At 48.6% G+C, this 27,616-nt stretch overlaps 1 protein-coding gene across 3 annotated transcripts in view; it reads right to left on the reverse strand.

Moving 5' to 3' along the window:
- The window catches only part of NAV2 (neuron navigator 2), a 251,405-nt gene that overhangs the window by 32,062 nt on the left and 191,727 nt on the right, over positions 1 to 27,616 (reverse strand). For 2 of the 3 annotated variants that reach the window (XM_080908844.1, XM_080908846.1), the window contains 12 exons: positions 26,470 to 27,172; positions 22,940 to 23,398; positions 22,016 to 22,081; positions 20,688 to 20,732; positions 17,913 to 18,073; positions 16,284 to 16,472; positions 11,494 to 11,546; positions 10,515 to 10,538; positions 10,331 to 10,405; positions 4,987 to 5,070; positions 4,285 to 4,396; positions 2,764 to 2,909 (listed from right to left, as the gene is read on the reverse strand). In XM_080908844.1, the coding sequence (XP_080764970.1) occupies positions 2,764 to 2,909; positions 4,285 to 4,396; positions 4,987 to 5,070; positions 10,331 to 10,405; positions 10,515 to 10,538; positions 11,494 to 11,546; positions 16,284 to 16,472; positions 17,913 to 18,073; positions 20,688 to 20,732; positions 22,016 to 22,081; positions 22,940 to 23,398; positions 26,470 to 27,172 (2,117 nt within the window). The remainder of the gene's footprint in view (positions 1 to 2,763; positions 2,910 to 4,284; positions 4,397 to 4,986; positions 5,071 to 10,330; positions 10,406 to 10,514; positions 10,539 to 11,493; positions 11,547 to 16,283; positions 16,473 to 17,912; positions 18,074 to 20,687; positions 20,733 to 22,015; positions 22,082 to 22,939; positions 23,399 to 26,469; positions 27,173 to 27,616) is intronic. The other variant, XM_080908845.1, reaches the window with a different exon arrangement.

Consider the following 27,616-nt stretch of genomic DNA (forward strand, 5'->3'; position numbering starts at 1 on the left):
GATGAGGTTAGTCGTATCAATGGATGGGTTAGCTTGGTATCTGATATTAAACTTGGTCTCGCTTACCTCATTGACCTGCCAGAGAAAATGCAAGCAAAAAAAAAAAAAAAATGGGATGGGGAAGGGGAAGGAAAAAAAAAAAAAAGACAGTTTTTAACAGAGAAAGCCAGTAACGGGGGAAAGCTTAGGACTTTTCAGATGCGGCGTGGCTCTTGGTACACACCCACACAGGGGCTTCTGGTGGGGAGAGGGGTGCTCAAGCAGCGCAGGCTGCATTGGAGGCATCTTCTTCCATTGTAAAAGGAAGTTGGAGAACAGGCTGAGAGGGGCTCTAGAGCTGGGGCTCTTCCGGCTTCCTTCCCCGCATGCCTGGCCACTCCCCTGCCTCTTTCCAACCATCTCTCACTCTGAGCAGCAGCAGGAATGCATATCTTATTTCTGTAGCAATGGGGGGGGGGAGCTGGTGTCTGCACTGGCAGTGGGTCTGTGTAGATCAATGGGGGGGGACTGGCATCTGCACTGGCAGTGGGTCTGTGCAGATCAATGGGGGGGGGACTGGTGTCTGCACTGGCAGTGGGTCTGTGTAGATCAATGGGGGGGGGGGACTGGCGTCTGCACTGGCCCCTTGGGTCTGTGCAGATCTCTGCTGCATCCACTTAGGGGTTCCTGCTCTGCTGCCATGAGGAAGATAATCTAACAAGCAGAGACTCTGGCCATCTCACGTCATACATGAGAATCCCATAGCTGTCAGTGAAACTCATTAACCACTGGGGGGGAACAGAAAAGGGGTAAGGCCATTCCCCAGCCTCCAAGGCAGACATGGAAACTCTGATGAGAACGTGAGAATTAAACAAAATTCTCCAAGGACCTTGCAATGTGGACTTTTCTAGGCTCCAAACAAAAATAACAATACGTCATTCCCCAAAAAGTATTTTCAGAGTCATTTCCTTTTCCTGGGGCCTTTTTTCCCTTTGGAGAATTTAGACTATGGATTTTCTTGCTTGTGAATCATGAAGCCTCTCCCAGGCTATGTGTTTAATATCTGACAAGCTACTTGTCCAGCCTGCGGGCAAACCCAGCCCCACTGCCCTCTTGCTGTCTACTGATGCTCCTGTTTGCAGACAGAAGTCACAGAACCAGGCTTTGCCAAACACGCCAGAGCATTAAACCCTCTAGTAAAGTGCTAAGTGAAAGAGGAAGTTACAAAATGTAGACAGAATTAATTTAAGCTTTGGGGGTAAGCTGAGAATGTCTATTATGTGTCCTTCCTGGCTTTATAAATAAGCAAGAATTGTCTAGAAGCAATATAAGTAAGTTTTAATTCTTGGCTAGAAGAAAACAGCCATGAATTTTCTTTTTCTTTTGGATAATTTTAATAATAATAATAATAATAATAATAATAGTAATAGTAATAGTAATGCTGAGCCATCTTACTGGCTCCATACTTTTCAGAGATTATGTTCTGGTCATTTTAAGAGTCTGACCAGATAATACTTATCAACTGTATATTAAAGATGGCAATATAAGCTAATCTCCTCTCCTTACTGCAAACAGGTTGCTAAAAAAAATAAATAAATAAAAGCCTAAAGGAAAAAAAACCCAACCAGAAGAGGGTAACGTGAAGATGGCCTGGTAGATCACCTCCAAGGTGAGTTACCGATAACCAGCGTCATGGAACCCCAACTCCTCTGTCGCTGACTAGACCTTGCCACCCATCCAAGATGACACAGATGAGGAAGATGTGTATGACATAAAGGAAATGACGTCACATGAAACATGACAGTGTTAAAAGGGGCTCTGTGAGCCTGGTCACTTCAGGTCTACCCAGGGTGTTCTTGGTAAGTAATACACTCCTTCACCACCTTGAAGCTACGACAGTAGTCATAATTCTGGGCTGAAGTCCTTGGGACTTTCTTGGAGAATGCAGCCTTCTGTGCTCCAGGCAGAAAATCAAGAAGAGGTTTAGGAGTATAAATAGCAACCGTATTAGACTCAACGAGCCTAAACTCGGGGCCCATGACCCCCCCCCAAAAAACACAGTTAGGAAATTCTCAGTGAGAATGTTGGTTTGATACTACATAAGGCAATTACATAAACAAACAAGCAAAGACAGCCCTGCAGTGGTAAACATCTGTAATCTAGGCGGCGGCAGGACTGTTGCAAGTTGGAGCCAGCTTGGTCTGCATAATGAATATGATGGCAACTAGGCCTAGGTGAGTGAGACCTTGCATTAAAAGAAAGTATGCATATATGTAAAGATTAAGTTTAAGGCTGAGACAACTACTGATATAAGCTCAGAGAACAACCTTGGAACTAAGAAGAAACTATGGGCAACTTGGCTAAAGGCTGCAGGAAGAGGGGCGGGATACAGCTCAGCAGGGGAAGCACTTGCCTAGCAGGCATGAGCCCCTAAGTTTCATCCCCAGGACCAAGGACAAAACAGAGTTAAAAAGACCCACTAAGCTGTAGAGTCTGAGGCCAGTGTAAGATGGGAAAGAAACGACATATATATGAAATGAAAGGTGAGTGCATCACGCGGTCGGATGAAGAGAAAAACCACAGCTGGGACTTAGCAATGCCACTGTTTTGCTGAGCACAACCTCGGTTTTGGTAAAAGGCCTACCCCCAAGCACTTCCTTGGGTCTACTCTCCAAGGCTCTGTGGTTCTGAGGTTAGGAGGCAGCCTGGGTTGTATCTGGGGACATTTTACTCCGAGAGAGACCGTGACCCAGTCCCGGGGAGAGGCTGGGGGTGTGTACTCACCCAGTTTTTCCTCTTCTTTTTCTTTGAGTCGCTCTCTACGTTACTGCCAACACTCGAGTGGCTGGTGGCGCTATTGATACTGGAGACGCTGTCGGAGGAGTGTTGCCTGCGGATGCGGAGATCTGCAGCCTGGGCACTGCCATTTCCTGGAGAGCAGAGGCAAAGCATGCAGCCCATGAACAGCAGGGCACATTCTTCTGTCCCTAAGCATGGCTTCCACTGACTCTAGGGCTTTAGTACTGAGGCATCGCCTCCGGACCCATTGCTGCTGTTAAGAGCCTCGATTGGTAATGTCTGTGCCCTCTTTCTTTCCCAGGGGGTCTACCACCCTGTACTTTACAAATGGCTGATAGAAAGCCTAAGGAAAATCTCTCAACACCCGTTCCCTAAGTTTTGACAGAGAGGAAAGATAGGCTCCGAAACACAGAGGTATTCCCCAGTATGGGAGCCTACACTCTGATCTCTTCTCTTCGGCCACACAAGATGGCACCCAGGCCTCAGGCACAGGGTCCCTGTGGTCTCTCCTGAACCGCAGTTGGCTCAGTCAACCCCTGTGATTGCTACAGTCCCACCCTATCTGCCTTCTCTTGGCCCTTTGGAAGCACTTAGTCCACACCATCTCAGCTCTCCATGCCGTCTTCTCTTCCCTCTGCCTCCAGCGCTCTTCTCTCTCTACCTGTAAGGCCAACTCTTTCCAACCCTCCCTACCTCAGCTCCATCACTGCTGTTTCAGTATCTGAAGGACAGCATTGCCAGAAATAACAAGATGGCTGAAATCAATGGCTGCAGCTAGCCTTCCTCCTATGGCTACAAGGGTCTTTGATCCTGAAGGGAGCTTGCCGTATGCAGAGCTAGAAGACCCAGGGGTCCACGCCCGATTCTGTTTCTAAATATCCTTTGACCTCGGAAAGACACCTTTGACTATCGTTAGCACGGTGAGCAAAGGGCCAGTAGGGTCCTCAGAATATAGTTATGGAAAGATGAGCAAGTTTTGAAGGGCAATGTCTTGGCCTGTTGTTGAAAACACAGGGAAAGCCTGTGCAAGGTACCATTCTGCACCAAGCATAGGTGCTGTTCAAATGGGTATTGCTGGAGCAATGCATGCCTAGCAACTAAAGACACACAAAGCCCAACAATTTATTAAGGTAGTTTACTAGGGCAACTAAGAGATAAGCCCATTTTACATTCTCTCATGTGTGTGTGTGTGTGTGTGTGTGTGTGTGTGTGTGTATAAAGTAACCATGGAAGCATGAAACATGAGAGATGCCATAAAACACTATGATGCTTTTCCACAAGAAACCTATTCTGTCTTTAAGACTGACAGAGAAGAGGATATGCTACACTAGGCATCTCTGTAGTGGCCAGAAGCAAGCAGATCAAAGGGGTGTGCCTTCTGGGACCTGCACCTTGGAAGTGCAATCTGAGTCACAGTCTCTTGTCCCCTAGCAGGGAGGCTGCGTCCTGCACTGTGACAGAGGCAGCAGGGCAGCAGGCAGCCTCTCGGGGGCGTGTCTCACTTGCCTTTGCAGTTGAGCTCTGGCGTGTTAATCACTCCGTTAATGGCAGCCTGAGCAGCTGCGTTCTGTTTCTTTAGCAGCTCGATGGTTTTTCTTAACTCATTCAGCTCTGAATCCTGAAGGTGAGAAAAATAGAACAGGCACATCCCAAACCAGCTCCATAAAGAACAACTTTGAGGCTGAAGACGGAGGAGGGCAGTGACAAAGGAGCGGCACAGATTTGCCTCACACATGGATGTGAACTCAGTTTTAAGGTCATCAGGGAGCACATAAAAAGAGCGGCCAAGGGGCTGGAGAGATGGCTCAGCGGTTAAGAGCACTGACTGCTCTTCCAGAGGTCCTGAGTTCAAATCCCAGCAACCACATGGTGCCTCACAACCATCTGGAATGGGATCTGATGCCCTCTTCTGGTGAGTCTGAAGACAACTGCAGTGTACTCATACACATTAAATAAATAAATAAATAAATAAATAAATAAATAAATAAATAAATAAATCTTTAAAAAAAAAAGAGCGGCCAAGACCACTAGATCTGCAGAAGGCGCCGGGACCAACACTTGGTTGATCTAGGCAATGTTTTACTCAATGGACCTACTCTTGACATTCAAAACCTAGTTTCGCATGTCACAAACTAGTCCAAGACACAAATTAAAGTCTGCATCCTTATCCGAAATGAAAGAAAGAGCAAATGGTATCCCCAGCCTTACCTTCTGCTCAGCAGTCATTGTTAAACTCTGAAGCCTGATGGTCATGTTTCCCAGACTCTGCTCAAAGGCTGCCACAAGGTGAGCCTAGAGAGGGAGAGGAGGCCTCAGTGACGTCATCTTGCAAGGCCAGAGTACCCAAGGGGGAATGGGTTCTCAAGACCTATCAGAGCCCCCTCATGTGGTCTGTACAGATTCAGCTTCTTTTTACCTCTGGGATCATTTAGTCTAGCCTTGCCCTTGCTCAAATACTTCTTTCTCAAGCAGTCTTCCTCCCTGCGTGACACCATTTCTCTGCCCATTCCTTGCTTAGTTTTTAATGTGTCAGGTACTGGTAATACCACCAGTCTGGATCTGTATTTTCACTCTCATGAGCACACTGTACTCAACACTTTGAGGTTATCATTCAAAACACATGGGGTCTGTGGCTGCCAGTTATGGCTGATCCCCCACCACACACACACACACTGCAGTAGGATCTGCTGTTCACCAATCACCAAGCCCATAACACAGGCTTATGGGAAGCAGGGTTATAGAAATGAGCTGACAAAGTGGCTGGCTTATTTTCCTTGTTATAATCCTCATTAATAAAAAGCTACTGAGAGGCCCATCTGCTCCCTCCGTGAAAACAAAAAAACAAAAAAGAACCTTTCCCAGCTCCCCCACCCCTGCAGGGAGACACTTTTCCCCAGGCTCCTACACACTTTGATACACTCTTGTTAGAACAAGACACCAGATGCAACATCTTATAGAAGGCTCAGAAAAAGTTTCAAAAGCAGCCTTTTATAATTAAACTATGAATTCAATCTTCAGATGCTACAATGTAACAATACAAAACTATGGATGCTGGGCTGGGTGGATGGACTAGCTGTTAAAAGCCGTCCTTCTACCCAGTGGGGTTTTAAATCAATTGGGAATCCACAGACAAAGCATGCCCAACTGCCTGCCTTTACCCAGAGCCACCTTTCCATTCAACACCTATTTCTTATTCTTGCTTTGTGTTTTCTTTTTTAAAGATTTTTAATTTTTTATCTTATGTATTTGAGTGTTTTGTCAGTATGTGTATTGTGTGCACGCAAACCTTAGAGGAAGGTAGAAGAGGGTGTTGGATATGCCTGGAGGAAGGTAGAAGAGGGTGTTGGATATCCCTGGAGCTGAAGTGTTTGTAAGCCACTGTTGGTTCTGGGAACTGAACTCAGATTCTCTATAGGAGTTTATAGATCCTTTATAGAGGACTATTCTCAACACCTATGTCAACTCCAGCCCAGTGTATCCAATGCTCTTTTCTGGCCTCAGTGGGTGCCTGAATACACTGGAGCAAACACATACATACATACATACATACATATATATGGATATATATATATATAAAACACAAATAAATCTCTTTTAAAAACAAAACAAGAGCTAGGCATGGTGGTACTTGCTTTTAATCCTAGCACTAGGAAAACAGAGGCAGAAAGATCTCTGTTGAGTTCAAGGTCAGCCTGGTCTACACAGTGAGAGCCAGGTCAACCAGGACCACATAAAGACAACATACAAACAAATGAAAATTGAGAAAAGTGGTGTTCCTTGGTGATTCTAGTCTCGAGGTCAAGAAGTAAGTAAGTGTGTCAATACTAAGCTTGTCTGTACTTGGAGAATAATGAACATGTGATGTGTCTTTGTTGGTATACTCAACTGCTGGCTGAATGGGAAGTCTGGGAAATGCCATCCAAACCAACCCTAAGGGACTGGGAAGATGGTTTAGCTGTTAAGAGCAGTTGCTGCTCTCACAGTGACCTGGCTTCACTGCTCTTGCGGAGCTGGGAAGGACCAGCAGGGAGGCTGGAGATGAGTCTAGAAAGATCTGACCCTTGATGGCGCTGTAAAGACGCAGAGGAAAAGGTGATCAGTGTCCCCAGGGAAGGATAAGTGTGGGACAGCAGGTGGGCAGGGCTGTGGGTGTGGATCTCAACCTAAGAGGGAATTTCAGTGACTCAGACGTCATCAAGATAAGCTGGTTAAGGCTAGAGAAGCAGAGGCTAAGACCACCTGTTGTCATGGAGCAGAGCCACTATCACATCAAGATTACATAGATGGCTTCTTTTTTATATACTCTCTACCTATGAAAAATTACGACTGTACTTTAGTATACCTTGACACTACAGAAAAATCTTTGTCTGTCTGTCTGTCTGTCCATTTATCTATTATCTATCTATCTATCTATCTATCTATCTATCTATCTATCTATCTATCCCTCCCTCCATTCATCCATCCATCCATTCATCTATCTATCTACCTATCTATCTATCTATCTATCTATCTATCTATCTATCTATCTATCTATCTATCTACCCATCCATCCACCCACCCACCCACCCACCCATCTACCTACCCTATCTATCTATGTGTCTGTCTGTCTGTCTGTCTGTCTGTCTGTCTGTCTATCTATGTGACCCTCCCTCTCACTACATATCCTGCATGGCCAGGAACTAGTGATAATCCTGCTGTAACTTCTCTTTGATTAGGATTATAGACATGGGTACACCGAACCTACGCTAAAGTCAATCAACTCAAGATGACCCAGTGAATGGGGGAAACGGGTCAGGACACAGTGTGCTGTCCTCACCCAGAAGAGGACAGTAAGAGGCTCAATGACTCATATTCATCTTTGGTCCTCATTTGACTGTCACCCAGGATCCTGGTGCGATCACTCTCCAGTTTTGTGAACCCTCAAACACTGCAACTTACTTAAACTGTGAGAGTGTCTGCAAGCTCAAGAGCAACCGCTTAGGCTCTCAAGGGTCAGAGATCTAGTTTTTCTGGCAAGCAAAAGGCTGCCTTTGTGTCCTCAATACAGCTAAAAAAATACAGGGGTGGAGGTGGAGGGGGGTGGCTGGGCCTAGCAGGGCTGTACAACACACACAACAGCCTTCCCGCCAAGTGCCATTCTCACATTCCCAGGGAAAACAAATGGAGAGCTATAAAAACACCAGCTAGGGCAGCTCTGAGTAGCTTGTCCTAGGAAAACAAACACAGCCTGGTCTCAGAAAAAGATGGCAGATAATAAAACACAGGCAGCTGAGGTGTAGTGCAGTGTGTGGGGAGAGTATTTGCTTTAAAACAAAGCTGGACTCAGCAACTTTTGTGAGGTGCAATACACTGTTGGAATAACATAAGGTGCTCAACTCCAACCCTAGCACAGAGAGAACCCCACAGGCCAACTTGGGGCTCCCGGTGGCAGATCAGGGCGATGGAGGAACCACCCAAAGTCACTGAGAAATGACTTGTACTTGCTGTTGAATCAAGGGCAGCAACTAATGACTGTCACAAATCATGAGGCATTTCCTGGAGGAAGGGGGGTGACCTAGTTCTGGACCTATTCAGGATCTATGCCCAAGAATTCAGGTCTGCGTGTGTGTTTGTGTGTGTGTGTCTGTGTGTGTGTGTGTGTGTGTGTGTGTGTGTGTGTGTGTGTGTATGACACATTTAAGTGTGAGTGTGTAAAGAGGCCAGTAGAGGGCATCAGATCTTCTGGAGCTGGAGTTATAGGTAGCTATGAGCTATTTGATAGGGATGCAGGGATCCTAACATGGGTCCTCTAGGAGAACAGCAACTGCTGTTAACTGCTGAGCCATCCCTGCCACCCTCCAATGACCCATCCCTGCCACCCTCCAATGACCTTTTCATGGCAATACTGATGATGGGCCGGATGAAGAAAAGGCCTGCAAAGCACACAGTGGCCTGGTGTGTTGAGGTTTTGGGAAAATGTAGGTTTCCAAGCGATGTACAAGAGCTTGGAAGGCTGAGGAATGATGAAGGCGTTTACACTTCCTGGGCTTGTAATTAAGGGCGATTCATACTTCGTGTGCAGATTTGAAAGAGCCACACTTCCTGGAGCCGGTCAGGCTCAAGCAGGAATTAGCAGGGCAAAAACTCCAGGTAAATGACTACTCTGAGCTCTGAGTCACTCTCCTGGTCAAAGGAGTACAGCCTTTGAAGTGGCTTCCATTGTTAGTATGTGGCTGGGGTAGGGAATGAGGGGAAGGGTGGGGGTGGAGGAATGGAGGAATGGGGGTTTGGGCCGGGGGTGGGGGTGTCGCACAATGAGCTCCCTCAGCCTCTGCCAACACCACCACAGGCACTGTTACCCTGCTCCATGAGGCTTCATGGCTGCATTATGAGCCCCTGGGCAGGAAGTCTGGCCTTGGAGCCACCCCATCACCTCCAGTTTTGCCTTCTGAGCCTCATGTTTTATGGCTCACAGCCACAGTGGGGCCCCTTCATGGGCCTCCCAGATAGGGTGGAGAGATTCTTGCTACTATTTCTACTCTAATTGGTCCAAATAGCAAGCTCAGCTTCCATACTGACAGGCTTCTTCTAAAGGTCCCAAAGCCCCCTCTAAAAGCTCAGACACTCGGGAGTCCCTTGCCTTTCCTCTATACCGCTCTCTCCACAGCTCTGTACTCACTCCTGGCCACAAGTACTAACTGGGAAAGTCACAGTTCACCTTGGACCTTGCACTGACTGCTTGCTTTGGTTAGGATGGGGCCCCTTCTCCAGGAGGATATCCGTCTGGTGTTACTGCCTCTGGGAAATCTTTCCTGATTTCCTCCCACCTGCTACCAAGACATAGCGCGGTGCTCCCGTGGTTTCCTCCCCATTATGGCAAAAGTGATCATGATCGAGGTAAACTCCTCATTTTGCCTCCCCTCTGTTCCGGAGGAGGCAGCAATTCTGCTTGCCTTACTGTTGGACTCACAGCCCAGAAAACAAGGCCAGAGAGGCCAAGGCTGGCACTGCTGAGCATTGTGCATGGCATAATTACCGAGCACTAGCTGTTTATCGTAAAGCCTTCCTCTGAGTCCCGCTGTGTTCTCACCTCCCTCAAGACTGCAGTCTTCAGAAAGAGGAAGGGAAGCAACTTAATTCTTGAAGGACTGCAAGCCTTAGTCTCCTCACAACACAGCATGGGGAGATGATGATCATCCCACCGCACAGATGAGCAAAGGCAGATTCCAAAAGACTCCAAAATTACTCAGCTTGTCCCAAGTCATACTGCTAGCACCTGGCTTAACACCAATGCCCACAGGGCTACAGTCTATGTCCTTGTGAGCCCATAGAGTTACTTCTTGAATGTCCAGAGACTAAGGGCCTCAAAGCAAAGCTCAGAAAGCAGATGGCTATTTCCTGTCCCATCTCCAGCTTCTTCTACTCTGTCCTGTCCCGTCCCTAGCTTGCACCTTGTTCTGTCCCTGGCTCCTGCTGTGCATGGGTGTGTGTCTGCATATGTGTGCATGTGAGTGTGTGTGTGTGTGTGTGTGTGTGTGTGTGTGTGCCTGTGTTCTCTGGGATCTGCACTCACATTTGCAGTCAGCTGGGTGGTCAGTGCAGACACCTTTTCCTGGGAGGCATCCAGTTCTCTCCGCAGCTTTCGGATCTACAGAAAGAGGCACAAGGTTACCTGCTTGGGGAGTTTGTTTCCAGACTGAGCAGCAAGTGAGCAGCGCTGATGATGAGAGCGAGTCTGACCGTAAACGGCTCCTTACCTCTGACTGGCATTTTTCTTCTGGCTGTAAATAAAACATAAAGGACATCAGAACAGCAAAATAGAAAGAGCGGCGCAGCCTGGCTGATAGGAACGGCTGAATGTGCAACCCCGGGGGAGTCTAGATTTTTTTTTTAAGATTTTTATTTTACATGTATGAGTATTTGCCTGCATGTATGTATGTGTGACCATGGAGGCCCGAGATTTCCAGAAACAATAGCTACCTACAGATGGTTGTGAACCGCCATGTGGGAACTGAACCTTTGGGAGAGCAGCCAATGTTCTAACCCTGAGCCATGTCTCCAGCCCCTTAGATTTATCTGTACCGTGTTAAATCATGTGTAGGTGTGCGTGTCTATATGAACAGATGCACATCAGTGCCTGTGCTCTTCCAGTCCGGTGGCATGGGATCCTCTGGAGCTGAAGTCACAGGAGGTTGAGAACCAGCTGACACGGGTGCTGAGAACCGAAGTTAGGTCCTCTGCAAGAGCAGCAAGCGCTCTCAACTCCCGAGCCATCTATCCAGCTCCTGAAACCTAGACTTTTGATTACCTTCTTTTTCTGGTATGATTCTGTAAAATGGAACAATTAAATCCACCCATCAGAAAGTCCAAATCCGAGAGCACAGTACTCTAATACATTGGAAAGAATGATGTATGTTCAGAGTGTGTGGGGGACCAGGAGCCACTGGCTTTCGTATGAATATGTAGATGTAAGGTGGTGTTACATATATATGTGTGTACTCAGCTCTTACAGGGGGTCTGGGGATCAGAACTTGGGTCCTCCTGTCTGTGCAACAAGCCCTCTCCCCAGTTCCAAGAGGGGAGTGATAACAGCTGTTTGTGAATTTCAAATCCTTTTCTCCCAGGAGCTGATCCTTTCAGAATGGCGACACTCTCTACAGACAGGACCTTGTAACTAAGCTTTGACAGACTTGGTGACAGACAATACATGCGTGACAGCAATTGCTTTAGACTCACGGTTGAGTAGATGGAGGATGTGCTGGAAACCAAGGACAGGGAGGATCCATGGACTGTGGAAGTAAATAAACAGGAGTCAAAGGCTAAGAGAGCTGCTGAGAAAGAGAATACGGGGCAGGAGGAAGAGGGGAGGGGGAGGGGGAGAGGGAGGAAAGGAGGCAACCAGCATTTCAGGACACCAGTGGCTCGGCCCGGCTGTGACTGTCATTTTGGCTCATTACTTCCTGGACTGGGCACAGGTCAAAGCCAAATATGAAATAATCCATTAAGGAAGCAATTTTTAAAATTGTACCTAATTTTTCTTTTTATTTTTTAAAGATTTATTATATTTATATGAGTACACTGTAGCTGTCTTCAGACACACCAGAAGAGGGCATCAGATCCCATTACAGATGGTTGTTGAGCCACCATGTGGGTGCTGGGATTTGAACTCAGAACCTCTGGAAGAGCAGTCAGTGCTCTAACCACTGAGCCATCTCTCCAGCCCTCTTTCTTTCTTTGTAAGCGTAAGTTCTAACTCAGAACCCTCTTAGCAGTCCCTCCCATCTCCAGCCAGAGGACATTTTTCATTATCTGCTCTCACTTGGAAGCACACTCTTGCCTTTTTCCAGGCCTGGGTGCCCAAGGTGCTTTTCTTCCAGGGAACCTGATTCTCATTTTCTCAGCTACCTCTTGGCAACTTGTCTGGAGGCAGGACTAGCCTTGTCAAGACGTGGCAGGGGTTTTAAGTGGACAGGGCAACTTTTCTGACCACAGGTGGAAAGCCTCATGTCCCTACAGCCCACCAGGGTAGGAGCACGTTCATGTTCAAGGAAGGCAAGGCGGAGGGGGAAGGGGCATCTCTCCATCTACCGCTGAGTTTGCTTGTCAGCCTCACTTAGCATCCAGTAGAATCTGCCAGCCAGCAAGATAGTGAACAGTTCAGCCTGGCACTGGGGAACCTGCCCATGGCATTTCTACTTAACCTTCCTTGACCTCCCTTTGTGTGTTCCTCTCACACACGTTTATCCAGGACTTCCTTCCCAGGCAAGCTCTAGACGGTGCTTGTCTGCCTCTGAGGCTCCGCCGGTGCGGCTCTCCGTCTAGGGTACCTCTGAGGCTGGGGCCCCACCAGAATTCACATCCACCCTTCCAGGTAATGCCAGGTTCTAGAGCTACCCTTCCCTGCTTTTCTACCAAGCATGACTAACCCGACTCACACCCCGTAAAAAGACAGTTAAGGTGTTGATGGCCAATAATGGCTTTCTGTGCTAACGTGTGCACTGGTTCCGAAGTCCCAAGGCACTTAAGCATGACACAGACTATAGAGGGTAGAGTATCTGAGAGGCCTGCTGGTGAAAGAGACCTGGGTATCATGGAGCCACCCTCAGCCACACTCACAGGGCTGCCCCAGGGGCCTGAGCAGGGCGACACACAGACTCTGGCTGCTGTTTTGTCTCCGATTTTTCCATCTCAGACCTATCAGATTCCTCGCAGTCAGGGCTCAGCTTAGGGACTCAGGCAGAGGAGGCGCATCTGGCTGGCTTCAGGTGCAGGTTATTACTTTCTCTGTAATTAATGCCTCTCACTTGGAAAAGCAGCAGGAGCAACGTTATGATACACAGAGGAGACAGTCTCCTTGACTATACGAACCCACGCACACACCTGAATATGGTAAGCCTGAACTGCCGTGGCTGGACGGCCTTTATGATGGGAGTCAGAGCCTGGAGAGATGGGTGTGGATCCTCCTGACCATTAGAATTTCAGCTCCAAAACCTCTCTAAAGTATGTTTCTCATTTGTACCCCCAGAATTCTACAGCTGGACAGAGGCCATCTAAGTCCGAAAGTCAAACAACATGGCTTGCTTGAGGCTACACAGCAACTCGGGTGCTGCCGACCGAAGTCTGGACACATCTCCACTGGCAGGCTCTGCTGGGTTTTGTTCTTTAAAAATCCTCTGGGTGGGCTGGAGAGATGGCTCAGTAGTTAAGAGCACTGACTGCTCTTCCAGAGGTCCTGAGTTCAAATCCCATGTTCAAAAACCACATGGTGGCTCACAGCCATCTGTAATGAAATCAGATGCCCTCTTCCGGTGTGTCTGAAGACAGCTACAGTGTGCTCATATATAATAAGTAAATAAATCTTAAAAAAAAAAAATCCCTTGGGTGGGCTGGAGACATGCTCAGTAGGTAAGGACGTTCGCTACCGAGCTTGACTGAGTTCTCTCCCCATGACGCATACGGTGGAAGGAGAGAACCAGTTCCTCAAAGTTATCCTCTGACCTCCGTGTGTATACTATAGCAACACGCACAAGTGTTTGCTTGCGCGCGTATACACACACACACACACACACACACACACCAGACAGATGGAACTTTAAAAAAGAACTTTTTGGTGTGTTTTGATATGCTTCTCAAATCCTTTATGTGATGTTCCTAGAGGCATAAGATCCAGGACTGCAGGGCATCATGCGTGGGTACTAAATATCTGGCTCAAGTCCCTTTGCAATGGCAGTACATGCTCTTAACTGCTCTTAGCCTCTGGGGCATCTCTCTGGCCCAACACCCATTTTAAAGACACCCCTAACAGCTCCTAAGTGTTCCTGTACCACAGCTGACTCTGAGGTTACATCAAGTCTATAGTAGTGAACTTTCCTGAAATACCTGAGACGGGTTGTGCCCACTCCACCCGGCTGCCATTCCCATCGCCTTCAGCGTGGCAAGCACTCACTAAGCAGCACCGTCTCACAAACACCGTGTGATGTGAGATGCTAATTTCCCCTCCGCATCAATCCTGCCTCACGGCGAAGAAGAAAAATTTTCAGGAGGCTCTACCTGGCCAGGCATGAGGTCTGACTTCCCCTGGTTTCTCCCGTCACACTAGTAGTTTATAAATTCAAGATGAAAAGAAGAAAAAAAAAAGAGTATACGCCAAGGAAGTAAAAGCTGCTAATTACACCAGCCCTATTCTGTTTCTCTCATGTAACAGCCTTACAAGGAATAAACCCAATCTGATGGCAAAGTTCCCAAAGATCAAGAGGACACATCTTCACGTTGCTGTTAACAGCCTCCTCTCCTCAGTCCTTACCCGGCTTTGGCAATTCGGCTGTGAGTTATTAGGAATCATGTGGTTACCAGAGTTGAGGTGATGCTTGCAGCTAGGCCAGGTCTACTTTTCATCTAACTGTCTGAGAATCGGGCTGCCCGATTCCAGGACTGCCTAAGAGCTAGCCGAGGGTGAGTCTGCTATGGTCCCTGGCCTTTGTTGGGACCATGTATACTTGTCAGGACAAGTCTCGGTACCCGTGACTCCCTCAGGCATACACGTGACAGATGACGGGGACAGCAGAGGACAGACTCCACATGGGAGCTGTCCTCAGAGACGGAGGGAGACACATTGTAGCTATTCCTGACCGGTCATGGACTAGAGAGAGCTTAAGACAAACTTCCTCCTCCATTGCCCCAGGGCACGCATGCGCCAGTCTGTTGCTCAACGCCAGCACAACACCAATTTCCAGCCCTTAGATCTAACAAAATGCCCTCGGTCACCCAGGCTCCTCTCCTCCTTAATCCTCCAGCCCAGCAGTTTCCATATAAGGGCTTCCAAGCTTGCTCTACTCAGGGTTGCTGGGGACATAAATCTGGAGAAGAGCCCCAAGTTACCACGACTAGCCAAGACGTGCCTGCTCCATCCCGAGAGCCCTTTAAGCTTTTCTTAGAGTGAAAACCCAGAAGCGGAAGTACATCTCTTGTATTCCCTTCCTTATTCATTAGGATTTCCTATCATGAGCACACTAAGCCTACTGCCCACCTTTTACAGGGACCGAGAGCTGGGGGGGGAGAGGGTCATCAATGACTCACTCCTACACTCTGTCTTGATGCTAGCAAAATGGATCCAATGGAGACAGAGCTTCACTGGGCTCCATTAGTCCATGAATCCTCACCCTCAGCTTGGACATCGTGCCCGCAGGCTACAATGCACACACAACAGCTAACAGTTAGCAAAGAGCTAACGTTTATACTTATTACCTCTGAAGTCCTGCAGCTCTGTAGGCTGAATGTTATTGCTTTCATTTTGACAGTGAAAGGGGGAGACCAAAAGGTGAAGAAGCATCTGGCCTAAGCTCTGGCACCCGAGGAAGGATAGAGCTGGGGTTCATCCTTGGTCAGCCCACCTCCCCTCTCTTCATTGCTCAGCCTGCCTCCAGCCTCCCACAAGCCCAGCGTTTGGAGAATGGAGCTCCTCTAATGCAATGACTTGGGTGAAGGGGCAGAGGGTGAGAGAAATGAAGTGAGTTATGAAGGTAGCTGACCTAGTGACCCACAGAACTTTCTTTCCATAATTCTGATGGAGAGGAACAAAGCTATAAATGTCTATGGTTGGCAACCCAAGAAGGAAAACGATAAAAACTGGGACTCTGTATCTCGGGACAAGCTAGGAAACACTGGGTGGGAACACGGCCGCCTGCTCCTGAAGCTGCAGGGTACAGGGGGATGAACTCAGTGCAGTCTCTGCCAACAGAGCGAGCCAGCAGCTGGGCTTGAAGATGGAGATGCATGCCAAGAAGTTATGGCCCAAGGCCAGGAGAGGAGCCTCAGGCAGAACTCAGTCAATGCTGAGGGTCTGCAATAGCTGCAGAGGCTTCCTCCCTAAGCATCCTGAAAGGTTACCTGCTGGTCAGATCATCCTAGTGAGAGCCCCTCATCCCTACTCCAAAGGTGAGGGAAATGTCGCAGGGACCTGAGGAAGGAGCCTCGTCAAGCGCGCTATGCCAAGAGACCTACAGATGGCAAATTCCTTCATTCCTTACCTTCTTCAAACCCATCCCGGAAGGAGTCCGATCGACTCATTGTTCGGCTCTTCTCATCCAGAGACATAGAGCTGTTCCGGAAGCGGCTGTCTGTGTAGGGGTCATACTGGCCATCCGCGTTGGACAAGCTGTGGGTCCTCAGCATTGTCGGGTTAGACAAGCTCATCTGGGTGACAGCGGTGGGACTCGCTGGAACAAGAGGAGCAGAATGAGATGCTGGATGTCCATACCTCTGTTTGGATCCCAGGCGGGTACCAGGGAGAGAGAGGCTGCTTATCACCGGCAGTGTGTGTGCCTGCCAACTTCACTCCCTTGTCTATTTCTAAAAGGTGGTCACATCAGCACTTGAGTTACAAGCTTAGAGCTAAAAATATGGGAGGGAAGGCGGGTCAGTTCCAAAGCAAGGCTCAGGGCCTCACGTTCCAACTTGGCACGTTCAGGCAGGCCGGTGTCACCTTCCAGGCATGAGCTAATTACTCCCCGGGTTCATCTGAAACAATTCTCTGTAAAGCCAAAAGCCCAAAATAGTCCAAATAGGCTTTTGATCAGATAGGAAGCCTCTGCGCATGACAACAGCTTCTCGTTACAAAGAGTTATGGCTGGGAAAGAATACTACAAACACAGGTCTCACTGCTCAGATGGGAATCGCCTCCCAAGAGCATCCAAACAGGCACACTTCCCTGAGCTAAGCTGAGCTTTCTCATCAAAAGCCCTGCCCAGGTTAGCCAGGCATGCTATATTCGGAGGTATACATTTAACAAAGAGCAAAATGACGTGTCCGTGATGACAAGACACAGGCAGCACTTAGACTGAGTGAGAAGTCTAGAACATTCAGGAAAGCCTGTTCTAAACAGTGAGACTGAAAAGGGGTTTCCCTCCACTGAGCAGTCCTCAAATACCCACCCGCATTCCATTACCTCAAGCATCTGCTGAGACCAGTGCCCAACTCTTTCCTATAACTGGAGATGGGATCTCCCCCACGGTTTGCTGATTTGCTACAAAGCTTTTAGACTGTTCTCTCATACTTTCTGCCTCTAATAGAGACTCCCCCAGCATTCCAGTGGGAACTGTCACAAACCCTTCTCCCCTCAGTGTGTCGGTCAACACATTAGGTTAGCAGCAGCCATTTCCAAGAACATGCGTCCATGAAAACTGATCGCCAGCTTGGTAAAAGGATGAGGAATAGGCTGGAAAACAGTCTGCTTCACAGGTCCAAGAAGCAGACTGTACCCTGAGGAGTGGAGTGGTGGGCCTCCTGCTATAATCTTACCTATACCAACCCCAGAAAAAGAGACTATGTGGTTGTGTCTAACCCTCAGATTTTATCCGAGTTTATGCTGCATACAGAACGAATGAGTTACAAAAACCTCATGCACACAAATCTCATGTTTTAAGTTAAAGGCTAGCTTTTATTTGTGCCCAATCCTAAGTTGCACGTGGCCTGATGTAACTGAAAGTACCCAGAACTAACTTTGTGATTTTTCTTTGTTTCTTTGACTGTATGGCCGGGGTGGGGGTGGGGGCTGATCAACTATTGAGAAGAATGTGGCAATGCACCTATTTCAAAGCCCGAGAGAGCCTCCGTCCGGCAGAGTGGATCGGTGTGGCTCAGGACAAGTGGCGACTCACCGAGCTGAGAGAAGTTGAATCTTGTTCCAGAAGGAGAAGTGACACTTGAGCCAGAGGAAAAGGGGGAGTTGGTGGCAGTATCCTGCAGGCCCCCAGCTGAGTGGGACCGGAACCATTCTTTGGCGTCTTCCTGCGGGCGAAGCTGGGAGGTGGGTGTATACCTAGAGACAGAAACCAGGCTGGAATGAACAACCCTTATAAACATGCATTCCCCACAGCTGATGAGGAGTGTGTACAAAAAAAGCTATATTTAAGATGGGGGAGTCAGATCACTACACGCCCTGAAACTTATGAAGTTTCTCAAAACTTTTTTTTTCTTCCTTGGCTGCATCTGGGGAAAATTATAATTCCTTTCAGCTTGCAGGGAACACCTAAAAGGGAGAAAGAACTGGGAATGCTCAAAAGAGCCATCCCTGGGTGTGACTGGAACATGCTGGTTCATGACAGGGTCGCCTCAAAGCCCCCTCCTTGACAGGAAGAAGCAGTAAGAGGGGTTGTTGTTAGAGCTTTGAGGAAGTTTTAATGAGCTAACCACTGGCATCCACATGCTGCAGTACCAGTGAATGGTCATGAATCATTGTGTGTTAGTAGGTGGCATTTGGAGAGACCTGGGGTGCTAGTGTTTACAGAGGCTGCTGCAAGTTTTGTGGTGCAAGGTCTCACATAGCCCAAGCTGTTCTTGAACTTGCTATGTAGCTAAAGATGACCTTCAACTTCTGATCCTCCTGTGTCTATCCCCCAAGTGCTGGCATTAGAGGCACAACTAATCATGTATATTTTATAAAATATGGGGAGTTGTGGGTTGAACTTAGGGTTTTCTGCCTGCTATGTGAGCCACACCCCAGCCCCTTAACTACTACAATGGAGCAAACTCAGGGTTTTCTGCAAGTTACATAAGTCACATCCTCAGCCCCTTAACTGCTACAATGTAGCACTAACAGGTCTGATGAAAAGAACTACACACTGGTGTGTTAAATGTGGGGAATCTTCATGTGGTCCACCCCATTAGGCATTCCATATCTGGAAGATTTATCAGGCACCTCTGATAGAGGAAGTACCTTTACAACCATCATCTCACTGAGGTTTCAACTTAGACAGTGATACTGCACAATGAATCCTGCTCTATGCTCTGGGAAACTGGGGACCGTGAAGCTGGGATTCTAACCAATGTTTGTCTGACCTCAAACTCCATGTTCTTTCTATTCTTCACACAGGTAGCGCCTAGAACTTTTGTAGTGCCAGAACATTGCCAGCTGCTGATCAGGAATCTGCTACCCAATATGTATGTGTTGAGGAAGCAAGCTAGACAGAAAACCAGTATGAATGAGAAGATGGTTTTCACTCTTGTTGATGGATATACACCCTTGAAAGGCACATCAGATGCCTGGAAATAGTTGTCATATAACCCCGTTCTGAATGTTCAGACAATCAAATTTAAAAATCCAGGGCTACATAGCTTTAATAGATATCCCATAGACATGTACACAGCATTTCAAAATGTAACTCCTTAAAAATTTGCTCTTTGGGTAAGAGTGCATTATGAATATATCTCAGTTGCTGGAGTGCTTACTGAGGGCACAGGAAGACCTGGGATCAATGTGCAACACTGTTGGTGCAAGCCTGCAATTCCAGCACTTTGAGAAGTAGAGGCAGGAGGATCAAAAGTTCAAAGGCCATCTACAGCTACATAGCAAGTTCAAGGCTAGCCTGAGCTACATGAGACCCAGTCTCAAAAACAAGGGAGGGTGGGGAAATCAATCATTTATATATCCAGCTGACACACACGATGAAAGGCCCCAGTGCAGAACTCTGCTGGGAGGCAACAGTGCACGCCTTCTTGTGTTGATACCCACCTCATGTTAATGTTCGAAATGCTCTGGGTCTTAAGACCCATGGGTTATTAACTAGACACACACAAGACAGCAACACAACATTTCACTTCATATGAAAAAAAAAAAAAAAGTAATGCTTAATGCAGGGTGAAGCCGGGGGGCTACAAACAGCAAGGCTTTTAGAAGGGGTCCACGGGGATCGTGAGCAAACTGAAGCACCTCAGACTGGTGATGTGATGGCTTGATTTGAGCAATGGCATCTTAGAGCATCCTGTTTCATCAAGACAGGCACCAACAAGCAGCACAGGCCCAACTTACTACAGAAGCAAAAACATTTTTTCTGGTCTTTTTTTTTTCTTTTTTATTCCACCAATCATACATTTCTGGATTGGTATTGATAACTAACCCATTCACTGATTAGGATATTAAGGAAACTTCTCAGTGATGTTTTATAGCCACAAAGGTATTTTTTTAAGTTATTGTTATTAGGTGGTGGTTGGGATTGAACCCATAACCATATATACAGCAGGCAAATGCTCTACCATGGAGCGGTATCTCTAGTCTAGAAACAGCGAGAGTTTTAAAATGGGGACAGCTAACAAAGCAGCATGCTCTAAGTCATGTTCTCCTTTGGAAGCGGCTGTGTGTAAGACAGTCATGAAGTGCTCAGCATCCCTCCTGCTGGCCCACCAGGAGCAGTTGCTGCTCTCAGCTCAGGGATGCTGGTCCTGAGATGGCTCTGTCACAGGACCCTGCTCCAGCAAGTAAGCCACAAACGAAGAGACGAGAACGAGAGGGGTCTGTCATCCAAAAATCCAGCTGCGTCGGCCAAAGCGGGGACCCCAGCCGAGCCCAGCCCAGTCCAGCCACAATGAGAGAATAATGACACAGCCAAGCTCCACAGCCACAACAGATGGCACGGGTACAGGAGGGGACAAGATACCTGAGTCCTTTCTTAGGCAAAGTGTTCCTACCAAGGTGCGGGTCACTGTAGGAAAGTTAAAACAAAATCAAGAACTTCAGAGAAGCACAGAGGACTTGGAGAAGGAAGGCAAGAAGACTGGGGAGAGGGGCACGAGGACCCCCAAAGGACAGGCTCCCACCATCAGCCATGCATGCAGCACGTCCACACAGAATATGAAAGAAACCTGGCCCTGTCTGCATCCACGCCAGGTGGCTTGAGTCGTGAACCCCAAATGTTCGTCCTTTTCCATAGGTTCAAAGCCAAGGCAGGGGCCGTGTCATCTAGAAGCCTGGCCTGTGCTCTCCCACCTGTGTCCCTCCTCAGCTCCTCTCCCAAACCCTGCTGCCTCTGGCAAAGGTTTCAAGAAGGGGCAGAGACTCATTGGAGGGTTTCGAGAGGCAGCAGTCTGCATATTTGGAATTCATGTGTGATGAAGTAAATTCCAGGTCCCTCTCAATGTCTCCTTGTTCTTGCCTAGCAAGGGCGTAGCCAGGAGCTGAGCCCTGGGCAGGAGCCTGGGCATGTTGGAACTTGCTGGCTGACACAGTCAAGACATTTGAATGTCTAAAGTGCAGGGGTTTAAAGGCTTGGTTTCTAAGTCTGACAGAAACAAAGTTTGTGCTGCGGATGGGGTGAAGGGGGTTTCCATTAATTTTCTCCCCCCTAAGCATGAAACAACATCTGCTTGTTATGTTTGGCCAAGCCACCACTCCTCCAGAAACTCAGGGTCAACTTCAATCTCTGAGGCCCACCCACGGCTGGGGGCAGACCCAGGCTTCTCAAGCTGTAAAAGCTCCAGCCCTCCAGGCTCTCTGTATCATTCTCATTGCAGAATACAGACACACACAACACAACGCTCGGAACAACAAGACAACATGAGGAGCCAGGCTGCAGCAAAAGCGTTCAAGGGAGAAGAGCCAGCTGGGCCGGGAGGGGTGGGGTGCAGGGAAGAGACAGAGGTGAGGGCCAGGCTGCACAGTGGGTGGCAGACAATATCTGGAAGGGTGGGGAGGAAAAAGCAAGACTCGAGGCAGGAGCACAGATGCCATGGGGGATGCCAGTGAGAGTTCCCGCAGCCCTGGGTGAGCATCGGAGTTTGGGATGGCCCCACGCTTGTTTCCTTTCCCTGAGCTCTAGCAGACAGTGGAGCGGGTCCTCACTGGCATGCCTGGCTATCAGAGCACACCAGGAGCCACAGACACAAGCAGGAGCCTCAGGGCCCACAGCCTTGCACAGAACAACTGGCTTGACAACAAAACAGACAGGCAGAAGAACCCAGAGGCTCGGGAGGCCTACGGTGTCATTACCTGTCCTGTTTCCTGGGCAGAGTACTTCTGCAGAACTTAGGGCTAGCAGCAGGGGAAGAGAGAGGGCTAGAGGTCCAGGGGAGTCGAAAACAAGAGAAGGAACATTAGACAGAAGGAAAGGGAACTGTTATACACAACAATCAGAGCACTTTTCTTACTCCCGGCGCTGTCCCCAGTTTTGTTCCCCATGTCTAGTCCGGAAACCAGACACACCCCCAAGACTGCAGCCGAATCAAAGCCCTGCGGACTCTTGCAGGTTGCCCGTCTCTTATCACTGTGACCAGCAGGGTCACAGGACACCAAGCATCTCCATCTGTCCCCAGGTCACCTGTCCTGCTTGCTGTTCTATGGGAAGGAGAAAGAAGTGGCTGGAGTCGGCAAGCCCTCAGCAATGGAAGGGCTTCCAATGCCAAATGTCACTTCACAGGAGCATTAATCTGTCCCATCTTAGTGGCTCCAAGCACCAGGGAAAAGAGACAGCAGGAAGCGGTCCAGATGAACTCTCCCCTAAACCGACTTCCACTGGCAAGGAATACTTATTAAGAAACATCAAAACCAAGCTGGGCATGGTGGTGCACACCTTTAGTGAGCACCTGGGTGAGCCCCGGGGTTTGGGACGGCCCACAACGGCCCATTTGCCACCTTCCCCTGGGCTTTAGTAGACAGTGGAGCAGATCCTCACTAATTTGCTTGGCTATCAGTACTTGGGACAGGCAGATCTCTGAGTTCAAGGTCAGCCTGATCTAAAGAGAGAGTTCTGAGACAGAAGAGTGAGGGAAGAAAGGAAGGAAGGAAGGAAGGAAGGAAGGAAGGAAGGAAGGAAGGAAGAATAAAACCTCCCAGGCAAAGGCAAAGTAGTTTTTAGATTCCTAACCTCCAGTCTGTATCTAAGGAAGGAAATCTTCCTGGGGGCATGGCACCAACCTTTCCGACAGTGTGGTCTTCACACTGCTGGTGCGGACAAAAGGCATCAGGGAGTCTTCCTTAGTGGAGGCGACCGGACCAGGGGAGGAGTTGTGACTCAAGCCCCCTCCGCTGCCGAGGGATATGTCAATAGACTCACAGCTGGTGTGCAGGCTGCTAACAGACTGGAAGCCCAGGCCATCCTTGCTCACTGCCGACGAGCTGGTACCCCAGGTGAGGCTGTTAGAAGGGCCGGAGTGGGCAGAACTGGGGCTGGACGCTAGAGGAGACGGGTTGAGGTCCACGTTCTTACTGTAGAGAGGACTGCTGCTCCCACTGCTCAGGACACCACTGCCTGACGGGGACTCTAGGTTACCTTGCTGGGTCATAGTGGCATGAGGGTTGGAGATGACCACTGAGCTTTTCATGGTTTCGGCTGTGACGATGGGGACTTGCTTGGTAGGCTTCCCACCAAAGAGTCTGCGAAGAGACAAAGGGTTGTGTGGAACAAAACCTGGGACCAAGGTGTGCAGAGCTGCTGAGCCAGAGGAGGCCGTGAGACCCTTGGAAAGGGCAGTGGTCTCTCCTGCAGACTCAGTGGGGTCTCTCTAGAGACAGGCTTGCGGTTAAGTGGGGCTGGATGCTGGTGCTTCCTAGGGGCCTCTTTCTAGCTCTAGGCAGAAGCTGTGACCCGGCTCTAAGCCCAGGTGACAAGAAGGGTTTTCAATTGGCTTAGCCGCAGTCCTCGATGATCTTGCCTCCCTTTTCTTTCTCTAGCACCTAACCAGGAATCTTCTAGAAACAAAAGAGTTTCTTCTTTCTGTGATAGCCAAGGATGAATGAAGCCTCCGGTCTTAGTTTCTTTGGTCTCTCAGTATGATACAAAGTATCAAGACCATGAGCCTACACTGGTGGGAGCCCAGGAGAAATATGGACACAGTTGTACAGGCCACAGAAAGGCCGTGTGCCAGAAAACCTGTGTGAGCTAACACCATACATAGAAACATGCTGGGTCTACAAGACATCAGACCAGGCACACTGGTACAAATGGTGTCTCCATAACAGACACACAGAAGTGTCATGCCATGCCAACTTCTGCTCACTCCTGCACACGTGACATCTACATGGGGAAGGCACGGGCCCCTTCTCTTCCATGGGCAGAGAGCTCTCTGGTGAAACCAGCTCCAAGACAGAGTGAATACAACAACCTAATCCCACACTCGAAACACAGTGAAGGGAACAAGTCGCTCTGACAACTAACAAGAAGTCTACATGTTGTGACAGACAGACAGACGGCCTTTCACCTTGCTGCCTGGGGTGATTGGAGTCTGACCTTGAAACGGTCCTTCAAATCTGAGATCCACAAAGGGAATGTATAATCCTCACTACAATCTCTAACTGCAGAATCAGGGGGTGCGTTATCCTGTCCTGAAATCCGGGCATCAGGACGCTTGCCCACTCATTTGATGGCCAAGCTCTTTTCATTGTTAGCCAAGATGGAAACCCTTTAGCCTGGCTTCCCCCCCCCCCCCCCATATACAAATCCATGTGCTCTGAATGCTGGAATCATTTGAAGGGAGTTACCCGTCCAGCTCCACTGACGGCTTCTCCTTGCCACACAATAAATGCATAGCTAGACCATAGATTTAAGGAAAGATTACGTGAGGAACCCATGTGTTTTTAAAGATTCCTGTACACTAGCTTGAGGGTCTAGCAAATGCCACCGTGGGCTCCAAAGGAAGTCTGAAGACCACATTTCATTCATTCTTCTCGAGGTAAATAGCAGAGAAAACTTTCGTTTACATGGTAGTGTGATAAATCAGCTAAGAGCAGCCCAATAGGACCTTCCCCTTTAAAAAAAAAAAAAAAAAAAAAAGAATGATTACTGGAATCCTAATAATCAAGTCTAGACAGGGCAACCACGAAGATCCTTTCTACCTTTGTGTGGAACTCCTTCCTCTTCTGGAGTCTTCAGACTTCCCTGCTCATCCTGTGTTTCCATTTCCACAGTCCTCACCCTGGGGTCTGTCATGACCCAGAAGGCAATGTGTAAACCATACAACTACCATTCAGAATTGGGTCAGTGGGGACTAGAGAGATGGCTCAGTGGTTAGAGCACTGGCTGCTCTTCCAGGGGTCCTGAGTTCAATTCCCAGCAACCACATGGTGGCTCACAACCATCTGTCATGTGGTCTGATGCCCTCTTCTGGCGTGCAACTGTACATGCAGATAGAGCACTCATATACATTGAATAAACAAACAAAGTGTTCAAAAATGAGCCAGTGGTTGAGCTTGGTGGCTCATGCCTTTAATCCCAGAACTTGGGAAGCAGAGGCAAGTAGATCTCTGTGAGTTTGAAACTAGCCTGTTCTGTTCTACATAATGAGTTCCTGACAGCTACAGAGAAAGGTCATGTCTCCAAAAAAGAAGGAGGAGGAGGAAGAGGAGAAGGAAGGAAGGAAGGAAGGAAGAAAGAAAGAAAGAAAGAAAGAAAGAAAGAAAGAAAGAAAGAAAGAAAGAAAAACCAAAAAAGAAAAGGGTCCAGTGAATGATTTTAAAGGAAATGTTAAAAGGTTGCCTTTTCCACATTGAGAAATTCTACCAAGTGGAGAGATATGGGGAAGACATTCTTTTTAAAGGTGCTAGGCAGTCAGTTTTTATTAGAGATTATACTGCTTTTAGAGGTTTAAATAAAAGAAAAAGAAACAGCAGAGCTAAAGCGATGCCTCACTGTATAAAGCCCTTGCAGCCAAGCATGAGGACCAGATCTCTGATGCCCAGAACGCATGTGATGGTTAAACAGGAGTGTGGTGCCCACCTGCAATCCCAGACTAGGAAGGCAGAGGCAGTGGATCCCAGGAGCAACTCAGGGGCATGCTGGTTAGCAGACTAGCCTAGCTCTGGATTCAGCAAGAGACTCTGCCCCAGTAATTAAAGCAGCCAGCAATCAAAGAAGACACCGACTTCAATTTAGGCCTCCACGTACACATACACGCATGCATGTGCCTATACGAGTGAACACACATACACAATATGCCACACACACTTACACATACAGCAGTATTTTACAAGCTAACATTTCACTTGTTGCTCATGTGTTACAAAAGAACGTGACGGCATAGAAATAAGAACACAGTGCAACGCCTTCCCTTGAGCTACACTCAGGGTCTAAAAGTATGCCAGGACTTCACCCTTACTATCTCTAACTTTCACTGAATCCCTCCTCAAGCACAGCCACAAAAATGAACTTTAGTAGAAACGCTGAGGAAAAGTACCACGAGCGCCAAAGAACAGTGAGGAAACCAAGGCAGGATTCAGAAAAGTGACCCGAGAGCTAATTCAAATAAAGTCAGTGTTCGAACCCAAGAAGCATGGTTCTGAAACTCAGTTTGCCATCCCGGCATGGGAAAAAACAACGCATAGACTATAGACCTGCAGCAGGACCTGGCCTGGAACTCATCTTTACAAAGAGTCGAGGAGCCACGGTTGCTTTATTCCACTTACCCCGGCCCTCCTCCGCCTCCCCACCCCGTGCATTTCTACCTGCTCACCTGCGGAGTGTGGGAGAGGCCACATCTGCGTACTTGGTCCCTGGCTGCAAAGTGGCCTGGGCTGAGCCGGACCCTGGCTGGGTGGCTGGGTTGGCTTTCACAGAGTTGCAGGAAGCCACGCTCTCGTTGTCTGAGGAGATGCCTTTCTCCTTGTCTGTCTGGTTGACAAGCCCTGGTAGGGAGCTGCCCAGGGACATTTTGGAGGGCTCCCTCAGCTTGGGCGCTGGCAGGCCTGCTGACTTGCTGCTCATGTTCGAGTCAATACTGCTGGTGCTGCATCTGTTCCCTGCTCCGTTCCGGCTGTTGGACTTGCTGGGCCTAGGAAGGCTCCGGTACTGTAAGTTCGTCCGGGAGCTGAGAGACAGATACCCGTCCTCCTGGTTTGGGGCTCCATCCATGCTCGTCTTCCGACCCGTGGATCGACCGACGAGGGCGGAGGACTTGGGGATTTTACCCAGTGTGGCGGACCTGCTGGTGACAGTGGCCCCACTGGCTGTGATCATGGCCAGCCCGGCAGCAGAGCCAGTCTGTTTCTTGAACCCAAAGCTGTTGGCATTGGCTGTGGGTGTCCTAGAGCTGCCGGGGAAGGTTTTTTTGGATTCGTCCCCACTGCTGCGGCCAGCATCCGAAGGGGAGCGCTTGACCTGGGAAGCTTTGGGCGAAAGCCTTCCTTTCTCAGACACCTTGGCATCGTCTGTTTTCCCTAAGAGAGAAACCAGTAAGGTCAGGGGAGTTCGGAGAGAGCCTTGAACAGTGATAACCTCATCTGCTGCAGTTGCTGGTCTTGCTCTTTTCCAAGCGGTCTAAGATGACCCGGAGCAGAGCAAAGCCAGGAAGATGTTGGAACATCCATATACACAAGGGACTGTCATACACTGCCCTCTTCCCCCATGACCGCGACAGGGACCCTGACATTTCCAGGGTACAATATGTAACGTACCAATATAACCTTGGTACCCACATGAGGAGCTTGGACTAGTGTGTTAACTTGACGGTGAGAGGTGAGCCTGAGTGCTGACCAGTTGACAGGCTGTGAAAACCCCTCACATGGAAATACTACTGACCCACACATACCCCTCCTCAGAAAGAACCAGGGAAGCAGACCTTTAAGGCAAGCTGTCCTTGGGGGCTGGAAGAGCCATCTCGG

The sequence above is a fragment of the Micromys minutus genome (assembly GCF_963924665.1).
Source record: "Micromys minutus genome assembly, chromosome: 32".
In the NCBI taxonomy this organism is placed as follows: domain Eukaryota; kingdom Metazoa; phylum Chordata; class Mammalia; order Rodentia; family Muridae; genus Micromys; species Micromys minutus.